This window comes from Bombina bombina, chromosome 3 (genome assembly GCF_027579735.1).
Source record: "Bombina bombina isolate aBomBom1 chromosome 3, aBomBom1.pri, whole genome shotgun sequence".
Lineage (NCBI taxonomy): Eukaryota > Metazoa > Chordata > Amphibia > Anura > Bombinatoridae > Bombina > Bombina bombina.
In genome coordinates, this window is record NC_069501.1 from 634,467,670 (window position 1) to 634,486,310 (window position 18,641).

Sequence of the window (18,641 nt, forward strand, 5' to 3'; positions counted from 1 at the left end):
GCAAATTTCATAATAGAAGTACATTGGGAAGTTGTTTAAAATCCTATGTTATCTCTAAACCATAAATGATGTATTTTAAATTTACAGTCACTTTCAATGCAGGAACATATATAGATAGAAGTCTTGTGTTAGGCAACACAAAATATGCAATTACCTGTTTATGTTAGCATTCAAGTTTGTAAGAAAAATCTTGTGTGTGGGCTAAATAAATTGTATACAAATAAAATACATCAGATTTCTTTTATTTTTATATCAGGATAAATTGGTGTTTTTCTTTCTTCTTTCAGCTGCTTTTTAGGTGAGAAAATGACATTACATCATTATATGTTCTGTGGGTTAAATGATGTTTTGTGTGTTTCTTTATACAGGAGACTGCTTTATTGAATGCTGGATATGGTCCGTTATAAACCATATGTCTATATACTGCAGTGTATCCTGGAAAAGTCATAGGACTCACAGCAGAAAAATATGAAGAATTAATCACAAAATATCTTGGAAACCCAAATAAAAGCAGGAATAAATGAAGATTGTTTGATAAAAAAATATATATGGACATTTAAAAAATATATATATATAAATTGCATAACATTTCTGCTTATTATTATAATAGGCTAAAATGTGTAACATGTAATGAAATAAAAAGTGATCAAATAATATTGTGTACAAATAGGAACACAAATTCCTTATCTATTTAAAATAAAAGGATACAAAAAGTAAAAATAACAAAAGGAGTGAATACAATTGCAGCGTCTCATGACACTTGATCTCAATTAAAGAGGGAAGTCCATAAAACGGCTCTTCCAGTAGTCACTAAGATGTGTATCTTGTATTGCTTCAAAGACTTATAGACATAGGGGCATATTTATGATTGTGCGAGCGGACATTGCCCGATATAGCGGATCATGTCCGTTGCACATTGATAATTGCAGACAGCTTACGTTCTCGGCATTTATCATTGCACCAGCAGTTCTTGTGAACTGCTGGTGCAATGCCGTCCCCTGCAGATTTGCGGCCAATCGGCCACTAGCAGAGGGTGTCAATCAACCCAATCGTATTCGATCGGGTTGATTTCTGTCCGCCGTCTCAGAGCAGGCGGACAGGTTATGGAGCAGTGGTCTTTAGACCTGAAGGCTTGCCGGAAACACAGGGCATCAAGCTCCATATGGAGCTTGCTAAATATTCCCCATTCGGTTAGATTTATTAAGCAGGAGATGCTGCAATCTACCCCTGAAGTTTCAGGTCCGCAAGAAGCAACGGTCATATACGATCGGGATGATTGACACCCCCTGCTAGCAGCCGATTGGTCACAAATGTGCAGGGGGCAGCCTTGCACAAGCATTTCACAAGAAATACTTGTGCAATGATAAATGCTGACAGCATACGCTACAGCGGATCATGTCCGCCCGACATTTGATAAATCGGCCCCATAGTCTTTATATATTTGTGCACGCATTTTGTATTATTTCTACTTTAAAAAAATAGAAAACAAAACAATTCAAATTCTGGATTTGAGCCCACGTTAACTGGGTCCTAATTAGATGCTTAACAATGAAAAAGCGTGCATACTATCCTTAATCATATTCGTTTTTTTCTTATACATTTTTTGCCCTTGAGTGCTTTCCTCTGGCGAGTGACATCACAGGCTTTGCGATCACATGGAGGGTAGTGGGAGTGGTGGCTACAGGCTGGGGTAGGATTCGCTGGTGTGCTCACTGTGTATCCAATACAGTCCGTGTACAAAGAAGAAGAGAAGGAGCACGTTTATGAGTTGTAAAAAGTAACTTTTATTTGACTGCTTCAGTTAAAAATCCATAATGCAAAATTGACAGCAAAAAGGTGAGGAAGGTTGGTCGGCAAATTCCTAGACTCACAGATGCATTTTGGCTGAACAGCCGTAATCATAGTGAAGTCTGTTAGCCACTCTGGCCTTTTAAACGTTACAAATGCATATGATTGGTTAAAAACATAACCACGGATTTAACCCTGAAAACCTTCCTCTCATTCATTTTCTTATTTCATGCAGTATATACATTTGAAAGAGAGAGAATATACATAGAATGAATATCAAACCTGTGGGAAGAGACCCATAAAGTAATACACTTAAAAAAAGGCATACATTTCAGCATTAAAGGGACAGTCAACACCAGAATTGTTGTTGTTTACAAAGATAGATAATCCCTTTATTACCCATTCCCCAGAATTGCATAACCAACACAGTTATATTAATACACTTTATCTTGTGATTATCTTGTATCTATGCCTCTGCAAACTGCCCCCTTATTTCAGTTCTTTTGACAGACTTGCATTTTAACCAATCAGTGCTCACTCCTAGGTAACTTCACATGCATGAGCTCAATGTTATATATATGAAACACATGAACTAACACCCTCTGGTGATGAAACACTGTCAGATTAGAGGCGGCCTTCAAGGTCTAAGAAATTAGTATATGAACCTCCTAAGTTTAGCTTTCAACTAAGAATACCAAGAGAACAAAGCAAAATTGGGGATAAAAGTAAATTGGAAAGTTGTTTAAAATTACATGCCCTATCTGAATCATGAAAGTTTATTTTGGACTTGACTGTCCCTTTAACAACAAGATATACATTAGGTCACTGGGAAGAGTGTACTTGGACACTAAAATTAAAATATAACTTTTATTAGGTTAAAACTTAAAAAGCAGGGATCTAAATTAAAATCACAACTTGGGACAGAAGTAGTAGTGAATATCACCACTATGACTGAATATACAGGAATGTCAAATGATCTGATTCATATGGATAAATAATCAGATTTAAATAGACACTCTTATGTGAGGCTAATATCAATATGGACAATATGCACAGTAGGGTTTTGTGTAGAATAAGTGATTGGTGAATACATTATCAAATAACACTTTAGAATTGTAACTTATGAACTTGCTCTCACAAATTGTTACTTACAACAGAGACAAAGCCTATATAGTTTAACAGGCTGTGTTAGATTCAAAGTGAGAGAACAACGTAAGATTAGATTGTACTAGTTGAAGTGTCATATTGAGACAAAGGTCCTAGTAACAGGTGAGTATCAATATTAGATGATAGAGTTACAGCTTAAATATTAATTATTCAAATACACTGTCAGTGACTAAGCGCTTAGAATAGATAAATCCTAAAAATAAGGCAATGTAGACCTGTAGGTTTTATATTAATAGCGTAGTGTTTGAATAATGACCCATCTTAACGCAATGTTGCGCTTACAAAGGTAGCAGATTATAATTTGATTCTGTATGCACCAATCACTTATTCTACACAAAACCCTACTGTGCATATTGTCCATATTGATATTAGCCTCACATAAGAGTGTCTATTTAAATCAGATTATTTATCCATATGAATCAGATCATTTGACATTCCTGTATATTCAGTCTTAGCGGTGATATTCACTACTACTCCTGTCCCAGGTTGTGATTTTAATTTAGATCCCTACATTTTAAGTTTTAACCTAATAAAAGTTATATTTTAATTTTAGTGTCCAAGTACCCTCTTCACACAGTGACCTAATGTATATCTTGTTGTTAATGCTGTAATTTACGCCTTTTTCGACTCTTGAATTCTATCAAGAATATTACTTTGTGGGTCTCTTTCCACGTGTTTTTTCTAATTCTGTATTCCAATACACAGCACCACTCGCCCATAACTGCATTTACTTTAGTGTGGATATTTAGATAGGGAACGAGTCTCTCTACACACATAAGTAGCGCCATTGGTTTATTTATTTTAGTAACTTTACATTCATATCTGTTTTAATACAATATACCGGTATTTCAGAAACAAATTTATTTATAATTCGGTAACTATGTAACACTTTACTAAAACATTGGAACAGATCATACCTACAGGATTCACACCGTCACATAACCAAAAAAAAATATTCTTTGATGGTACATGTTTAATATTTAAATTATTATTGAATAGTGTTCACAAACTAGACCTGCTTTATATTGCTAGTAATAACAATAATAGTTGTTCTGCTTCATTAATAGGATCCATCTAATAGTCCTTGTATAGTTCTTGGCTAGTTGTATCTAAAGATCTGCCTTATCTGCTCTAAATGTTATTGTCCATATTCACATATAGCAATTGTATGGCCCTTTCAAAAGATAAAATTTACATTCAAATTATTTAAAGGTATACACTGATATATAATTCATTCCCTGTCACACCGGTGTTTTGCATATAGACTTGATTTGCCGACCAACCTTCCTCACCTTTTTGCTGTCAATTTTGCTACTTTATATGGGCCAGATTACAAGTGGCGCGCTAACAGTTATGTGCAAGCGATGTCAGGTTTATCAGAAGAAGCGCTCATATTACAGGTTGAAAGTAAATGTAAAAGCATGAGCGCAATCACGATTTACGCTAGAATGATTACCGCAACCTCAGATCTCTGGTTATCTGTTAATGCAAAACAAAAAAGTGTCACAAAACACATCAAAACTATATTTAAAAGTACAGTTAAACTCATAATAACACTACCTAATAAAAATTATTGAAAAAAAATATTGCACAAAAAAGTTATAATAGCTCAAAGATATGAGTTCTCAGGTGTTAGAAAAAAAAAAGGCAGGCAAAGGGCTATAACATAACATTGCCGCCACTAAGAAAATGTATTAACCCCTATTCCGATGCTCCCCGACATCGTCACCACTATACTAAAGGTATTAACCCCTAAACCGCCGCCCTCCAGCATCACAAACACTATTTAAATATTATTAACCCCTAATCCGCCGTCCGCCCACATCGCCCCATTATACTAAAGTTATTAAGCCCTACACCGCCGCCACTATAATAAACCTATTAACTCCTAAACCGAAAGCCCCCCACATCGCAATAAACTAATTTAAACTAGTAACCCCTAAACCTAATGACCCCCTAAATTTATATTAAAATTACAATTTCCCTAGCATAAATTAAATTTAAACTTACCTGTCAAATTAAAAAAACTAAGTTTAAACTAACAAACTAATATAATTATTAAACTAAAATTAAACTAACTACCAATTAAATAAACTAAACTACACATTAAAAAAATCCTAACACTACTCTAAAAATGGCAAAGTATTTAATAACAAAAAAACAAACAAAAACTAAATTACAAAAAATAACAAACACTAAATTACAGAAAATAAAAAACGAAATTATCAAAAGTAAAAAAGAATTACACCTACTCTAATAGCCCTATCAAAATAAAAAAGCCCACCCAAAATAAAAAAAAACCTAGCCTACAATCATAATATATCCCTTAGCTTAGTAACAGCTAAATTGCCACCCTTAGGCACACTAGCTGCTTGTCTTGAAATGTAAATGCTGGTCTTGAATATAACTTGGCAGCTAAAACTACCTGGGATAATAAATACAAAGCTTATCAGCACAGATGCACAAGTCCAGCAGCACAACACATGCCACTGCCATTCACACTATGTAATGTCTCCTTTCCCTGGGGAAGAAGGAGGAAGGAAAGAGGTATCAAACCAAAAAAAAAAAAGCCAGCTATCTAAGCCAGTTATTTACGACTACTAAACATACAGTCATTTTAACAGAAATTAGCAAGCAAGGAAAAAGCAAATTGACAGCAATGGGACTCCCCTTTCTGCAGCCAGCTTGTAGTTGTGACTCGTGGGCTCCATAAAAAGAGGTATTTTTCTAAAGCAGACATACAGGCAAATCAGGCTTTATTAGCTCAATAGTTCACTCACAAAATAAATCAGTGAACTATTGAGCTAATAAAGCCTGATTTGCCTGTATGTCTGCTTTAGAAAAAATACCTCTTTTTATGGAGCCCACGAGTCACAACTGCAAACTGGCTGCAGAAAGAGGAGTCCCGTTGCTGCCTATTTACTTTTTCCTTGCTTGCAGTGATCATGGATGGTGTCATGGTGGAGACAGAGCCTATAATAACCGGCCCGGTACAGTAAGGTATTACCTTCTCAATGCTGTGACACCACCGTTCCCGGGTCATGCAGCTCTTATGCAGTGGGACACTAGATACTCGTGCAGCTCGGGCTTAGTATCCCCAGATCACCCACTGCGTACTGGATGTACACAGAGGAGAACTCCTGTAACTTGCTTCCTGTCCCTAACTTGTGTTCAGTCGATCATCGCAGCCAGCAAAAAAGAAAACTTTTAAAAAAGTGCTCCCCCTTCTGCCCACCCAAAGAGATTAAGAAAGGTATAGGCTATGTTACGTTCATGTGCAGCTGTGCTCCTATGGAGGAGCCTCCACTGTCTGGATGGAAAGATCACTTCCCCGGATGCAAAGTCTGATGACTGAGATAATCTGCTTCCCAATTGCAAACACCTGGAATATGAATTGCAGAAATTAAAGAGTTTGACTCCGCCCAAGAAAGTATCCAAGATACTTCTTTCATTGCTAAAGAGCTGCGAGTCCCTCCCTGATGATTAACATATGCCACTTTTGTGATATTTTCTGTCTGAAAACAAATGAAAAGTTCTCTCTTTAATAGAGGCCAAGACTGAAGAGCTCTGAAGATAGCACAAAGTTCTAAAATATTGATTGGTAACCTCACTTCTTGAAAAAACCACACTAGTTGTTATGTGTGAGCTTCTGCTAAATGAAAAGACTGAGCTAGTACCAAGATATCGTCCAAATAAGGAAGCAATACCCTGCTCTCTGAGTACAGATAGAAGGGCACCGGGAACCAATTTGTCGCCAAATGGAAGAGCAACAAATTGGTAATGCTTGTCTAGTAAAGAGAATCTCAGAAACTGATAGTGGTCTGGATGAATTGGAATATGATGATAAGCTAAACAAAAGGCAGAATAGTCCTTATAGTCACCATCTTGAAAGTTGTGACTCTTACAAAACGATTTAAAAACTTCAGATCCAGAACTGGTCTGAAAGAATTCTCTTTCTTTGGGACAATGAATAGATTTGAATAGAACACCAAACCCTGTTCCTGGAGAGGAACTGGTGCAATCACCCCTGAAAGCTCTAGATCTGAAACACATTTCAGAAAAGCCTGAGCCTTCACAGGATTTCTTGGAACATGAGAAAGAAAGAATCTTCCCACGGGAGGTCTTATTCTGAAACCTATTCGATACCCCTGAGACACAATATTCTGAATCCACTTATTCTAAACATAATCTGTCCAAATTTCCTGAAATAATTTCAATCTGCCCCTCACCAGCTGAACTGGATTGAGGGTCATACCTTCATACACTCTTGGGGGCTGGAATTGTTTTTTTCATAAGGCTTGGTCTTATTCCAAATTGAAGATGGTCTCCAATTGGAACCAGAGGCCTTAGGCGAAGGAGTGATTTTTTTGTTCTTTATTCTGTTAAAAGAAATGAAAATGATTAGGAGCCTTAAATTTACCTTTAGACTTTTTATCTTGGGGTAAAAAAACTCCCCTCCCCCCAGTGATAGTGGAAAGTAGAATCCAATTGAGAAACAAATAAATTCTTACCCTGGAAAGATAGAGACAGTAATCTAGATTTAGACACCATGTCAGCATTCCAAGATTTAAGCTATAAATCTCTTCTAGCTAAAATAGCTAAAGACAGATTTAACATCAATCTTAATAATGTCAAATATAGCATCACAAATTAAATGATTAGCATGTTGAAGCAGAAGAACAATGCCAGACAAATCAGAAATTCCTACATGATGAGCTAAACTGTCCAACCAAAAAGTTGAAGCAGCAGCCACATCAGCCATAGAAATGGCAGGTCTACGAATATAACCAGAATGTAAATAAGTTTTTCTGAAATAAGCTTCAATATTCCTGTCTAAAGGATCCTTAAAAGAAGTACTATCTTCCATAAGGATAGTAGTACGTTTGGCAAGAGTGGAAATAGCCCCATCAACATTAGGGACTTTTCCCCAAAACTTTAGATTATTCACAGGTAAAGGATACGACTTCTAAAACCTAGAAGAAGGATTAAAATTAGAACCAGGCTTAGACCATTCCTTAGTAATCATATCAGAAACAACATCTGGAATAGGAAAAACCCCATGAGGTTTAAAAACAGAATTTAAATGTTTACTGGCTTTGTTATCAAGAGGACTAGACTCTTCAATAGCCAAAGTAACCAAAGCTTCCTCCAACGAATATAATCAATCTTAAACAGATAGGAAGATTTGTCAATTTCAGAGTCTGATTCAGGATCCTCTGAACCAGAGAGATCCTCATCAGCAGAGGATACTTCAGTATGTTGTCAGTCAATACAAATTTAATCAGAATTATGAGAAGTTTTAAAAGACCTTTTACATTTATTTTAAGGTGGAATAGCAGACATTGGCCTCTAGTTATTAAGGTCTGGTGGACCTGATCCGACACTGCGGATCAGATCCGCCAGACCTCGCTGAATACGGTGAGCAATACGCTCGCCGTATTCAGCATTGCACCAGCAGCTAACAAGAGCTGCTGGTGCAACGCCGCCCCCTGCGGACTCGCGGCCAATCGGCTGCCTGCAGGGGGTATCAATCAACCCGATCATACTCGATTGGGTTGATTTCCGGCGATGTGTGTCTGTCTGCTCAGAGCAGGCGGACAGGTTATGGAGCAGCGGTCTTTGTGACTGCTGCTTCATAACTGCTGTTTCTGGCGAGTCTGATGACTCGCCAGAAACACGGGGCATCAAGCTCCATTTGGAGCGTGATACATATGCCCCATAGCCTTTTCTTTAGCTGCAGCAATATAATTCTTTACATCTGCAGGAATATCAGGTACATTAGATGTTGAAGGAACAAATGCCACATAATTGAGCTAAAGAAATAACATCAGCTAATTTACAACAGACACACTTAGCTTTGGTAGAACTGTGTTCATGCAGCATGGTTTCTACAGCAACATCAGAGGCAGGATCAGACTGTGACATCTTGCAAAATGTAAAAAGAAAAATAACAGCATTTAAACAAAATATCCAATTTCCTCATATAGCAGTTTCAGGAATGGGAAAAATGCTTATGCTAAAGTAAGATGCAAAAAAAAATAGCATCATAGCTCTTAAAAATATAAAGAGAACCAGAGGCATTAAAGGAAGAGGGGTAATATACCCAAAAAAAAATTGACGGCAAGTATGACGCATGATGCAAAAGGAAGTGAAACATTTTTTGCCGCCAAAGCTAACACCAGGAAATGACGCAACTTGCGTGACTTTGTGCCAAAAGAACTAACATCAACAAAGATGCTGGAAATTACGAGACTTGCGTCACTATAGACGCAATTTCGCACACAAAAAAAATTTGCGCCAAGAATGACGCCATAAAAAATGGCATTTTGCGTCCTCGCGAGCTTAGTTTGACCATGCAAATATTTGGAAAACAAAGTCAAATTGAAAGAACTGGAACCCCAGGTAAGAAAAAAATTAAATAATCTTCCCAAACATAATTTCCATACTGAAACTGAGAGTCTGCAAAAAAAGGGAAATATACATACGGTAGACCTGACTCATGGAGAATATAAGCAAACACATATATTTAAAGCTTTACAATATAATATAAAATGCCAAACATAGCTGAAAGTGTCTTCAAAAATGATACATACTTACCAGAAGACACCCATCCACATATAGCAGACAGCCAAACCAGTACTGAAAAATATCAGCAGAGGTAATGGTATAGGAGTATAACGTCAATCTGAAAAAGGGGCGCAGGGGATGAATTCCTGTGAATGGTTACAGAGAGCTTTTGAATAGATTTCCCATGGGTGAAACCATAAAAATCAATAGGCAATACTCCCTTCACATCCCTCTGACAAACACTGTACTCTGAGAGGAATTGGGCTTCAGAATGCTTAGAAGCGCTTATCACAGAAGAAATCAAGCACAACTTACTTCACCACCTCCATAAGCTATGGTATGAGTGTGGTGGGAGGTGTATTTATAGGCATTTTGAGGTTTGGGAAACTTTTCCCCTCCTGGTAGGAATGTATATACAGGAACACAACAGGGAAATTGTGGGATGTCCGCACTCAAATGAAATATAAAAATGTCCCCATATGGGACCGGATTTCAGATGCATTGTCCAATATACATTCAGGGAGCGTTCCTTGCCCTCCCTTAATAATATAAACAAAGGGATACTATGGTGCTTAATAGAAAAATAGCAAAATAACTCACCACTGGGAGCATGAAGACTTGCAGATGTATCTTCAGCCTCCTTAGTTAATTTTCTAGTGCAAAGTGGACCCCTTGCCGGTACCTTCACCTTTTGCACGAGTCCCTGAAGTGCTGTTAATGTCTTTAAATAATGGCCTGCTCCACATGTGTTTGATGTTTACTATATTCTCATAGTCCCATTTGTTGAGGATCAGTCGTCCAAAATGAAGAGCCAGTCCTCCACAGCTTCACCCTATAACCTGTGCTCACTGCTAGCCATTCCTGTATAGAAACTAAAAATAAAAAATATTGCAGGAGCACCAAGCATAAGGGTTAAAATTTGTTTCTTTATTGGTAATTTCACAGGGTGCTCACACCCTGAGGGTAAAATACAGTATATATCAAATGAAAAAAGGCTGACTGGTTTCGGCTTGTTGCCTTACTCCTAGCCTGCTTGGAATGTATATCCCATACGTCACTAGCTCATGGACTCTTGCCACTTACATGAAAGAATACTTTTTTTGTCGTTCTATTACTTTTTTAAATGTATTGATATATGTAACATTGCTGTCCTAGTCATAGGTCTAGTTGGAATTATGGCGATATGTGCTTGATTATATTTTTAAATGTCAATACATATTGATATTTAAATAGGAACATAACTCCAACTAGTCCTATACCAGGGCCAGCAATAAATGTTACATATAACAATACATTTATAATGTTAAACACTTGCATTGTTTGCAAACTTTAATATCTCAATGGGAACTAAGCCTCAGAAAGCTTATATCACCTCCTTTACAGCTAGTTGAGCATGCCATAATGTTTGAGACCTTATCGACAGCTTCTGACAGTGTTTTACCTTTTTGTGCATTCAAAGGAAACCGGGTGTAAATTTGTACTTTTTGGCTTCTACTATTTACCTATAAAATGCATATTTGTTTTCCCCGGCTGCCGGTAATGATGGAAAATATGCCATCAGAAACTGTAAATAAGCGTAATGGCTTCTGACAGCAGTGATAGGCGTAATGGCTTCTGACAGCAGTGATAAGTGTAATGGCTTCCGGCAGCAGCTCAGTGGAAACAGGCCTAGATATAAAAATATTGGATAGTTGCTGCCGTTACTGCACCTATTTCAGGACTAGTTGTTAATGGCTAGATGAGGTGTTAAATAATTTATTTATTACTTAAACAAGTGTACAGCATTATAACAGAGATAGTATTTACAAAAAATATCTTTGAAGTCTAAGTAATGAAAATTGAGTGTTGATATTGTTGTCATGACAATGTAGTGCTGCTCTATGAGCCATAACAATGGAGTGTTCTAAGCAATGCCATCACAATACCATGCTGGCTATAAATTCTTGCCACCAACTGCCCAATGGTGAGGGTTAGTAGTGAGGCGTGTGTTCTCAGGTGCTGAGAAGACAATTTCTATTGCTGAGTGGAGTGAGTAGTTTGAGAGCCTATCCAGGCATGGCTGCCACCAGTTCAACTGGCAGCAAGAAGATCTCTGATGAAGAACTAGCAGATCCATCCCCAGACATCTTAAAATTGTTTGATCTGCTGAACCATTGGTACTTTTGGGGACAGCTGAGTGGAGTCAAAGTCAAGTGGAGTAAAAAACCTCTTATGGTGATGTAAGTTGAGAACATGGAGGGAGAAGGGCTTTGTATTTATTATAGACTTGCAATAAGGTCTTACAAAGGGGAAGTAATACATGATTTATACTTTTAGGCAGATTAGAAAACAGACTGATCAGTTCATGTCAACCACATTGTGTGTTAAATAATACAATAAATAAATAATACTGATTGTCATGATGAACTACATTTTCAAATGTGATCATGTTAATCTAAATCATTATTGATGGTAGAATATGGCCAAGATCTGAGCCATAAACTTAAGCAATAGTGTCACCATTAAATTGCAGCGAAAAATATGGTAGCCACATAACACCACTTATAGCAGTTTGCAGTTTTTTAGTGTAGAAGAAAATGTACTTTTTAATATAATGAAATGATTAGCCTCAGTTTAAGCAAAACAGCTGCACCAAACTTTATTTTTTGGCATTCAGATAGAGCTTAAATAGCAGTAGAATTTTATCTTTAATATAAGGATTAAATGCCTTCAAGCCTTTTTGTTTTCCAAGACAGCATTGGCAGCCAGAACATAATATTTAATATCACATTGCCTGCCCCATAGACAGAAAGGAGAGTGCGCTCTAGCTGCCTGGTTTAGAGGTTTTTACTTCTGTCTGTGGAGCAGATGCTATGGCTTTTGATTGGCTGTTCTACTGATAATAATGCTTTGAATAAGTATGATAAGTTTGTTATCACAGAGTTTTCCAATGGAAAGTCTTCAAATGTAAAACCTCCTCAAAAGCCATGCAATGCAATTTGTACAGAAATTATACTTGGCTTTTATGGGGGTAAACAAATATGCCGTCAACAGTAAGGAGAGAAGTATAGGTTTCACTTGTTTGTATGGTACAGTATATACAGTAGGTGACCAATTATAACAAATATCTCTATATTTTCTAATAGAACACGCCTGGTATATCATATGATATATCATATAGTAGACCTCATTATCTGCTGTATATAGATACTTTCATATTTTTCTTTAATATCCTGAATTTTGGGATAGGCTAATTATTTTTATAGTTCTGCTAATTTAGCTTATAAAATAATTCTAACATTTTTATATGCCATCATCTTTTATTTCAGGTGTGCTGGTTTGTGCAACTATCAACGGAAATCTGGCAAATGCACCATCAATTTAAGCCAACCTTTGCTTAAACGGAGGAGCAGGAAAGATCTTATTGAGGTAAAAAATTATTTAATTAAAAAAGTGAAATCATTTATTGTCAGCTGATGTTGTTTTTTCTTCATATAAATGAAGTTTAATAATTCACCATTTTCTATTTTACAGTCGCTTTTGCATGAAATGATTCATGCGTATTTATGTATAAATAACATAAAGGAAAGTGACATGCATGGGCCAGTTTTCTGCGGCCATATGCAGAGAATAAATACCGCCGGCAGATTCCACATTACCGTAAGTGAATGTGCTTTTTTATTTCGTTTTTCAGGAAAGTTATATTTATAAAGCATAGAACAGAAATCTAACAATAAAAATAAATAAAAAGTACATTTAAAATACACAATTGTGCTTTTAAAATTAAATTACAAGCTTTTTTGCAATATTTTTATTTTTGCAGAAATGTTATCACATCAGTTTTTGTTGTGCCCTAATCCAGTATTTCTCAACTCAAGTCCTCAAGAACCGCTGACAGGCCAGAATCTCATGATACCTTATCTAGAACACAGGTGAAATAATCAGCTGATCGGTAACCATGGTTACTAATCTGCTCTCTTACCCATCAGCTGATTATTTTACCTTTGCTCTGGTTAAGGAATAAAGAAAATCTGTCCTGTTATGGGTATTTGATGACTGGAGTTGAAAAACACTGCTGGCCTTATCCACCCAGCTATGCCTAGTTTAGCTCCTATACCATGCCCCAACCTACTACCCTGATTCCCTTCATAGCCACTGCCACAGTGCCCAAGGGATCAATCTGTCTCTGCCCCCAGACTCACTGTCTCAGACACTAGCCAGGAAATGTTGGCTGGTTTTGATCTTTGCTTAGAGATGTATTACAAATGGGTCAGTAAGGAGGTAATATGTTTAGCAGGAATATACTCTAGAGTAGGCTTTAGCAATATCATTTTAGCTTTGTACTATTACTGTGGCCTTTGTTACAATCCATTTGAATCTGTGACTCTTATGTATGTGACATTATGCACTGTTCCATAGTAATAGATAGAGATTATTATTATTATTTTTATTTGGTAAGACATTTATATGCTTCTGCTTCCTTTTGACAGATAAAATTATACATAGTGTATGTAACTTGTTGTCTATATGTGTTTACAGACCTATCATACCTTCCATAAGGAAGTTGAGTTTTATGACAACAAGTGGTTCCGGTGTAATGGGCCCTGTAACACCAAGAAGCCCTATTATGGTTTCTGTGTCCCATACTCTCGTGCGAAACCATCATGGTGGGACCAGCACAAGACCAACTGTGGAGGGAAGTTTAAGAAGGTGCAGAGGCCAGACCTTGATGACCTTCTAGGAAAATCTAAACCAAAATCTGTGCCATAAAAAGGTAGAGTAGTCCCATCTCTAAATGATGGATTTGTTATCTAGAGGTATATTTATATGTTATGTATTGTCATTTTATGTATCTTTTTAGTATTCCTTTATATCAAGCGCTACTGAAGCTTGCAGCGCTATACAAATAAATTATAATAATAATCAAGTGAAAATGTCAAAAAATCCAAGTCCTGCTCTGTATTGTGTTTTGTACCAATTTGTAAGATACAATTTTAGGCATAACTGAGAATACTGACAAAATAGCTGCTACATCATTCTTTATTATTGTTAGGATAAGTGTTTTTTAACTTTGTTGCATCTAAAAAAAATGGTTGTTTTTTTAACATATATTAAAGTTTATTTAAGTGCCTCTTTCTGTACTGAAAAATAGATGATTTTTGTTTGCTCTTTCTTTTTAGTCTTGATGGGCGTATTGTTGTCTACCAATATTACTGTGGGATCTTCCTAACCGGCCACTTAGTTTTTATTCCAGTTATTTCTATACATGGGCTTTCTATTCATTTCCAAATCAAAATAAAGAGCTTTAGGGGTAGATTTATTATGCTGCGGATGCGGCTGTTTCTGTGCGAGTCTTGCTGGAAACAAAAGTTAAGACCGCTGCACCTTAACTCCTTTGCCACCTCTGAGGTGACGGACAGCAATCATCCCGATTGGATACGACCGGGATGATTGACATCCCTTGCTAGCAGCCAATTGGCCATGAATGTGCAGGGGGTGGGGTTGCACAAGCATTTCACCAAAAATGCTTGTGCAATGTTAAATGCCGACAGCGTATGCTGTCAGCATTTAGCGATGTTGGGCGGACATGATATATACATACAAACAAAAGAATCTTACAGATTTTTACATATGCAATTTATTTATTTAAAATGTTTCAAAATGTAAGAAAGAGCTTACTGTAGAAATATGAAGTCTTATTTCATGGTTCAACATTTCTCCTCAGGCATAGTTTTTAATGGTAATTCTGTTAAGGTAAAGTACTAATGCCCTTGTCATAAAATATATATCTTAATATTTGCCTAATGCCTTGCAGGACTGGGAGGTCTAGGCAAAGTTAGAGAGACTTGTGGGTGGAGTCACTGGTGTTTTATAGGTGGGGCATTACTGGCGGGATTGAGTTGAGTGTTTTGTGTGCAGTGTTGGGCAAATTGGCAGCAGAGTAAGGAGAGGCCATGGGTGGAGTAAGGAGCAGTTCTTGGTTTCACTTTAGAAAATGTTATATTTATAGAAAAGGGAAAGCTGTGGGAGAAAGAGGTGCAGAGCTCCCAACCCATAACAATGGGCGCTCTGATAAAAATGATGGTAGCTGTACCCTGTAGTGTTAAATAATGAAGTAACAAATACCATAAAACAGTGCTGTTGCAGGATACAGCTTAAGATCATTTTGGATACACAACAGTACAAGTGAAACAGGTTGACTTTACCTTTTCTCATCAATATTGAAATACCTAACCAAATGAGTGAGAATAAAAGTACTTGTAAAAATAATTAATTATACTGAACTTTCTTTTACAGACAATCAGAAGTGAGCAACATCTAAAGGGATTAGTCATCATCATCATGACACCAATCCCTTCTATCCTCTGATCCAGCAACAATCCTTAGTTGCCTAACAGACCGTGGGGTTGCAGGGCACAGCTTCAGGTCATTTTGGACACACACAGGTACGATTAGAGTAACAAGCTGACTTTACCTTTATCCAGCAGCACTGAAATACTAAAGGAATGTGAATAAATACTGAGAAAACTACACACATAATGACATTCAGTTTCTTCTTATAGGTAACTCTGTGGATAGAAACATCAGAAGGAATTTGTCATCTTCATCTTGACACCGATCCATTCTATGCTTTGTTCCAAATACAAGACATCCAGCAGCAACAACCTATGTCACTCATGTCATTAAAATGTTTATGCAAATTTAGGCCTAGATTTGGAGTTTGGCGGTAGCCGTGAAAACCAGCGTTAGAGGCTCCTAACGCTGGTTTTAGGCTACCTCTGGCATTTGGAGTCAGTCAAAAAAGGGTCTAACGCTCACTTTTCAGCCGCGACTTTTCCATACCGCAGATCCCCTTACGTCAATTGCGTATCCTATCTTTTCAATGGGATTTTTCTAACTCCGGTATTTAGAGTCGTGTCTGAAGTGAGCGTTAGAATTCTAACGACAAAACTCCAGCCGCAGAAAAAAGTCAGTAGTTAAGAGCTTTCTGGGCTAACGCCGGTTCATAAAGCTCTTAACTACTGTGCCCTAAAGTACACTAACACCCATAAACTACCTATGTACCCCTAAACCGAGGTCCCCCCACATCACCGCAACTCGATTAAATTTTTTTAACCCCTAATCTGCCGACCGCCACCTACGTTATCCTTATGTACCCCTAATCTGCTGCCCCTAACACCGCCGACCCCTATATTATATTTATTAACCCCTAATCTGCCCCCCACAACGCCGCCGCCAGCTACCTACACTTATTAACCCCTAATCTGCCGTCCGCACGCCGCCGCCAGCTACATTATAGCTATGTACCCCTAATCTGCTGCCCTAACATCGCCGACCCCTATATTATATTTATTAACCCCTAACCTGCCCCCCACAACGTCGCCGCCACCTACCTACAATAATTAACCCCTAATTTGCTGACCGCAAAGAGCCGCCACCTACATTATAGCTATGTACCCCTAATCTGCTGCCCCTAACACCGCCGACCCCTATATTATATTTATTAACCCCTAACCTGCCCTCCCTAACATCGCCGACACCTAACTTCAATTATTAACCCCTAATCTGCCGACCGAATCTCGCCGCTATTCTAATAAATGTATTAACCCCTAAAGCTAAGTCTAACCCTAACACTAACACCCCCTAAGTTAAATATAATTTAAATCTAACGAAATTAATTAACTCTTATTAAATAAATTATTCCTATTTAAAGCTAAATACTTACCTGTAAAATAAATCCTAATATAGCTACAACATAAATTATAATTATATTATAGCTATTATAGGATTAATATTTATTTTACAGGTAACTTTGTATTTATTTTAACCAGGTACAATAGCTATTAAATAGTTAAGAACTATTTAATAGCTAAAATAGTTAAAATAATTACAAATTTACCTGTAAAATAAATCCTAACCTAAGTTACAATTAAACCTAACACTACACTATCATTAAATTAATTAAATAAAATACCTACAATTACCTACAATTAAACCTAACACTACGCTATCAATAAATAAATTAAATACTATACCTACAAATAACTACAATGAAATAAACTAACTAAAGTACAAAAAATAAAAAAGAACTAAGTTACAAAAAATAAAAAAATATTTACAAACATAAGAAAAATATTACAACAATTTTAAACTAATTACACCTACTCTAAGCCCCCTAATAAAATAACAAAGCCCCCCAAAATAAAAAAATGCCCTACCCTATTCTAAATTACTAAAGTTCAAAGCTCTTTTACCTTACCAGCCCTGAACAGGGCCCTTTGCGGGGCATGCCCCAAGAAGTTCAGCTCTTTTGCCTGTAAAAAAAAACATACAATACCCCCCCCAACATTACAACCCACCACCCACATACCTCTAATCTAACCCAAACCCCCCTTAAATAAACCTAACACTAAGCCCCTGAAGATCTCCCTACCTTGAATCGTCTTCACCCAGCCGAGCCAAATTCTTCATCCAAGCGGAGCAAGAAGAGGTCCTCCATCCGGTAGAAGTCTTCATCCATGCGGGGCAGAAGAGGTCTTCAATCCGATTGAAGTCTTTATCCAAGCGGGATCTTCTATCGTCATCCATCCGGAGCAGAGCGGCAGGATCCTGAAGACCTTCGACGCGGAACATCCATCCTGGCCGACGACTGAACGACGAATGACGGTTCCTTTAAATGACGTCATCCAAGATGGCGTCCCTCGAATTCCAATTGGCTGATAGGATTCTATCAGCCAATCGGAATTAAGGTAGGAATATTCTGATTGGCTGATGGAATCAGCCAATCAGAATCAAGTTCAATCGGATTGAACTTGATTCTGATTGGCTGATTCCATCAGCCAATCAGAATATTCCTACCTTATTTCCGATTGGCTGATAGAATCCTATCAGCCAATCAGAATTCGAGGGACGCCATCTTGGATGACGTCATTTAAAGGAACCGTCATTCGTCGTTCAGTCGTCGGCCAGGATGGATGTTCCGCGTCGGAGGTCTTCAGGATCCTGCCGCTCCGCTCCGGATGGATGACGATAGAAGATCCCGCTTGGATGAAGACTTCAATCGTATGGAAGACCTCTTCTGCCCCGCTTGGATGAAGGCTTCTACCGGATGGAGGACCTCTTCTTGCTCCGCTTGGATG

The 18,641-nt window shown here is 37.5% G+C and overlaps 1 protein-coding gene across 1 annotated transcript; it reads left to right on the forward strand.

Moving 5' to 3' along the window:
• The first annotated feature begins 11,577 nt into the window (after positions 1 to 11,577).
• Positions 11,578 to 14,271, forward strand: LOC128652462 (DNA-dependent metalloprotease SPRTN-like). The gene is made up of 4 exons (XM_053705400.1): positions 11,578 to 11,741; positions 12,831 to 12,930; positions 13,036 to 13,161; positions 14,041 to 14,271. Exons 1-4 carry the CDS (start codon positions 11,578 to 11,580, stop codon positions 14,269 to 14,271), a joined length of 621 nt encoding a protein of 206 aa, XP_053561375.1.
• The last annotated feature ends 4,370 nt before the right edge of the window (positions 14,272 to 18,641 follow it).

What these genes read in the sequence shown, in the direction of transcription:
- LOC128652462 (XM_053705400.1), top strand. Translation starts at nt 11,578, where the DNA reads ATGGCTGCCACCAGTTCAACTGGCAGCAAGAAGATCTCTGATGAAGAA. An exon ending in AAAAAACCTCTTATGGTGAT is followed by an intron (nt 11,742 to 12,830) that starts GTAAGTTGAGAA and finishes CTTTTATTTCAG; the next exon opens with GTGTGCTGGTTTGTGCAACT. An exon ending in GCAGGAAAGATCTTATTGAG is followed by an intron (nt 12,931 to 13,035) that starts GTAAAAAATTAT and finishes TCTATTTTACAG; the next exon opens with TCGCTTTTGCATGAAATGAT.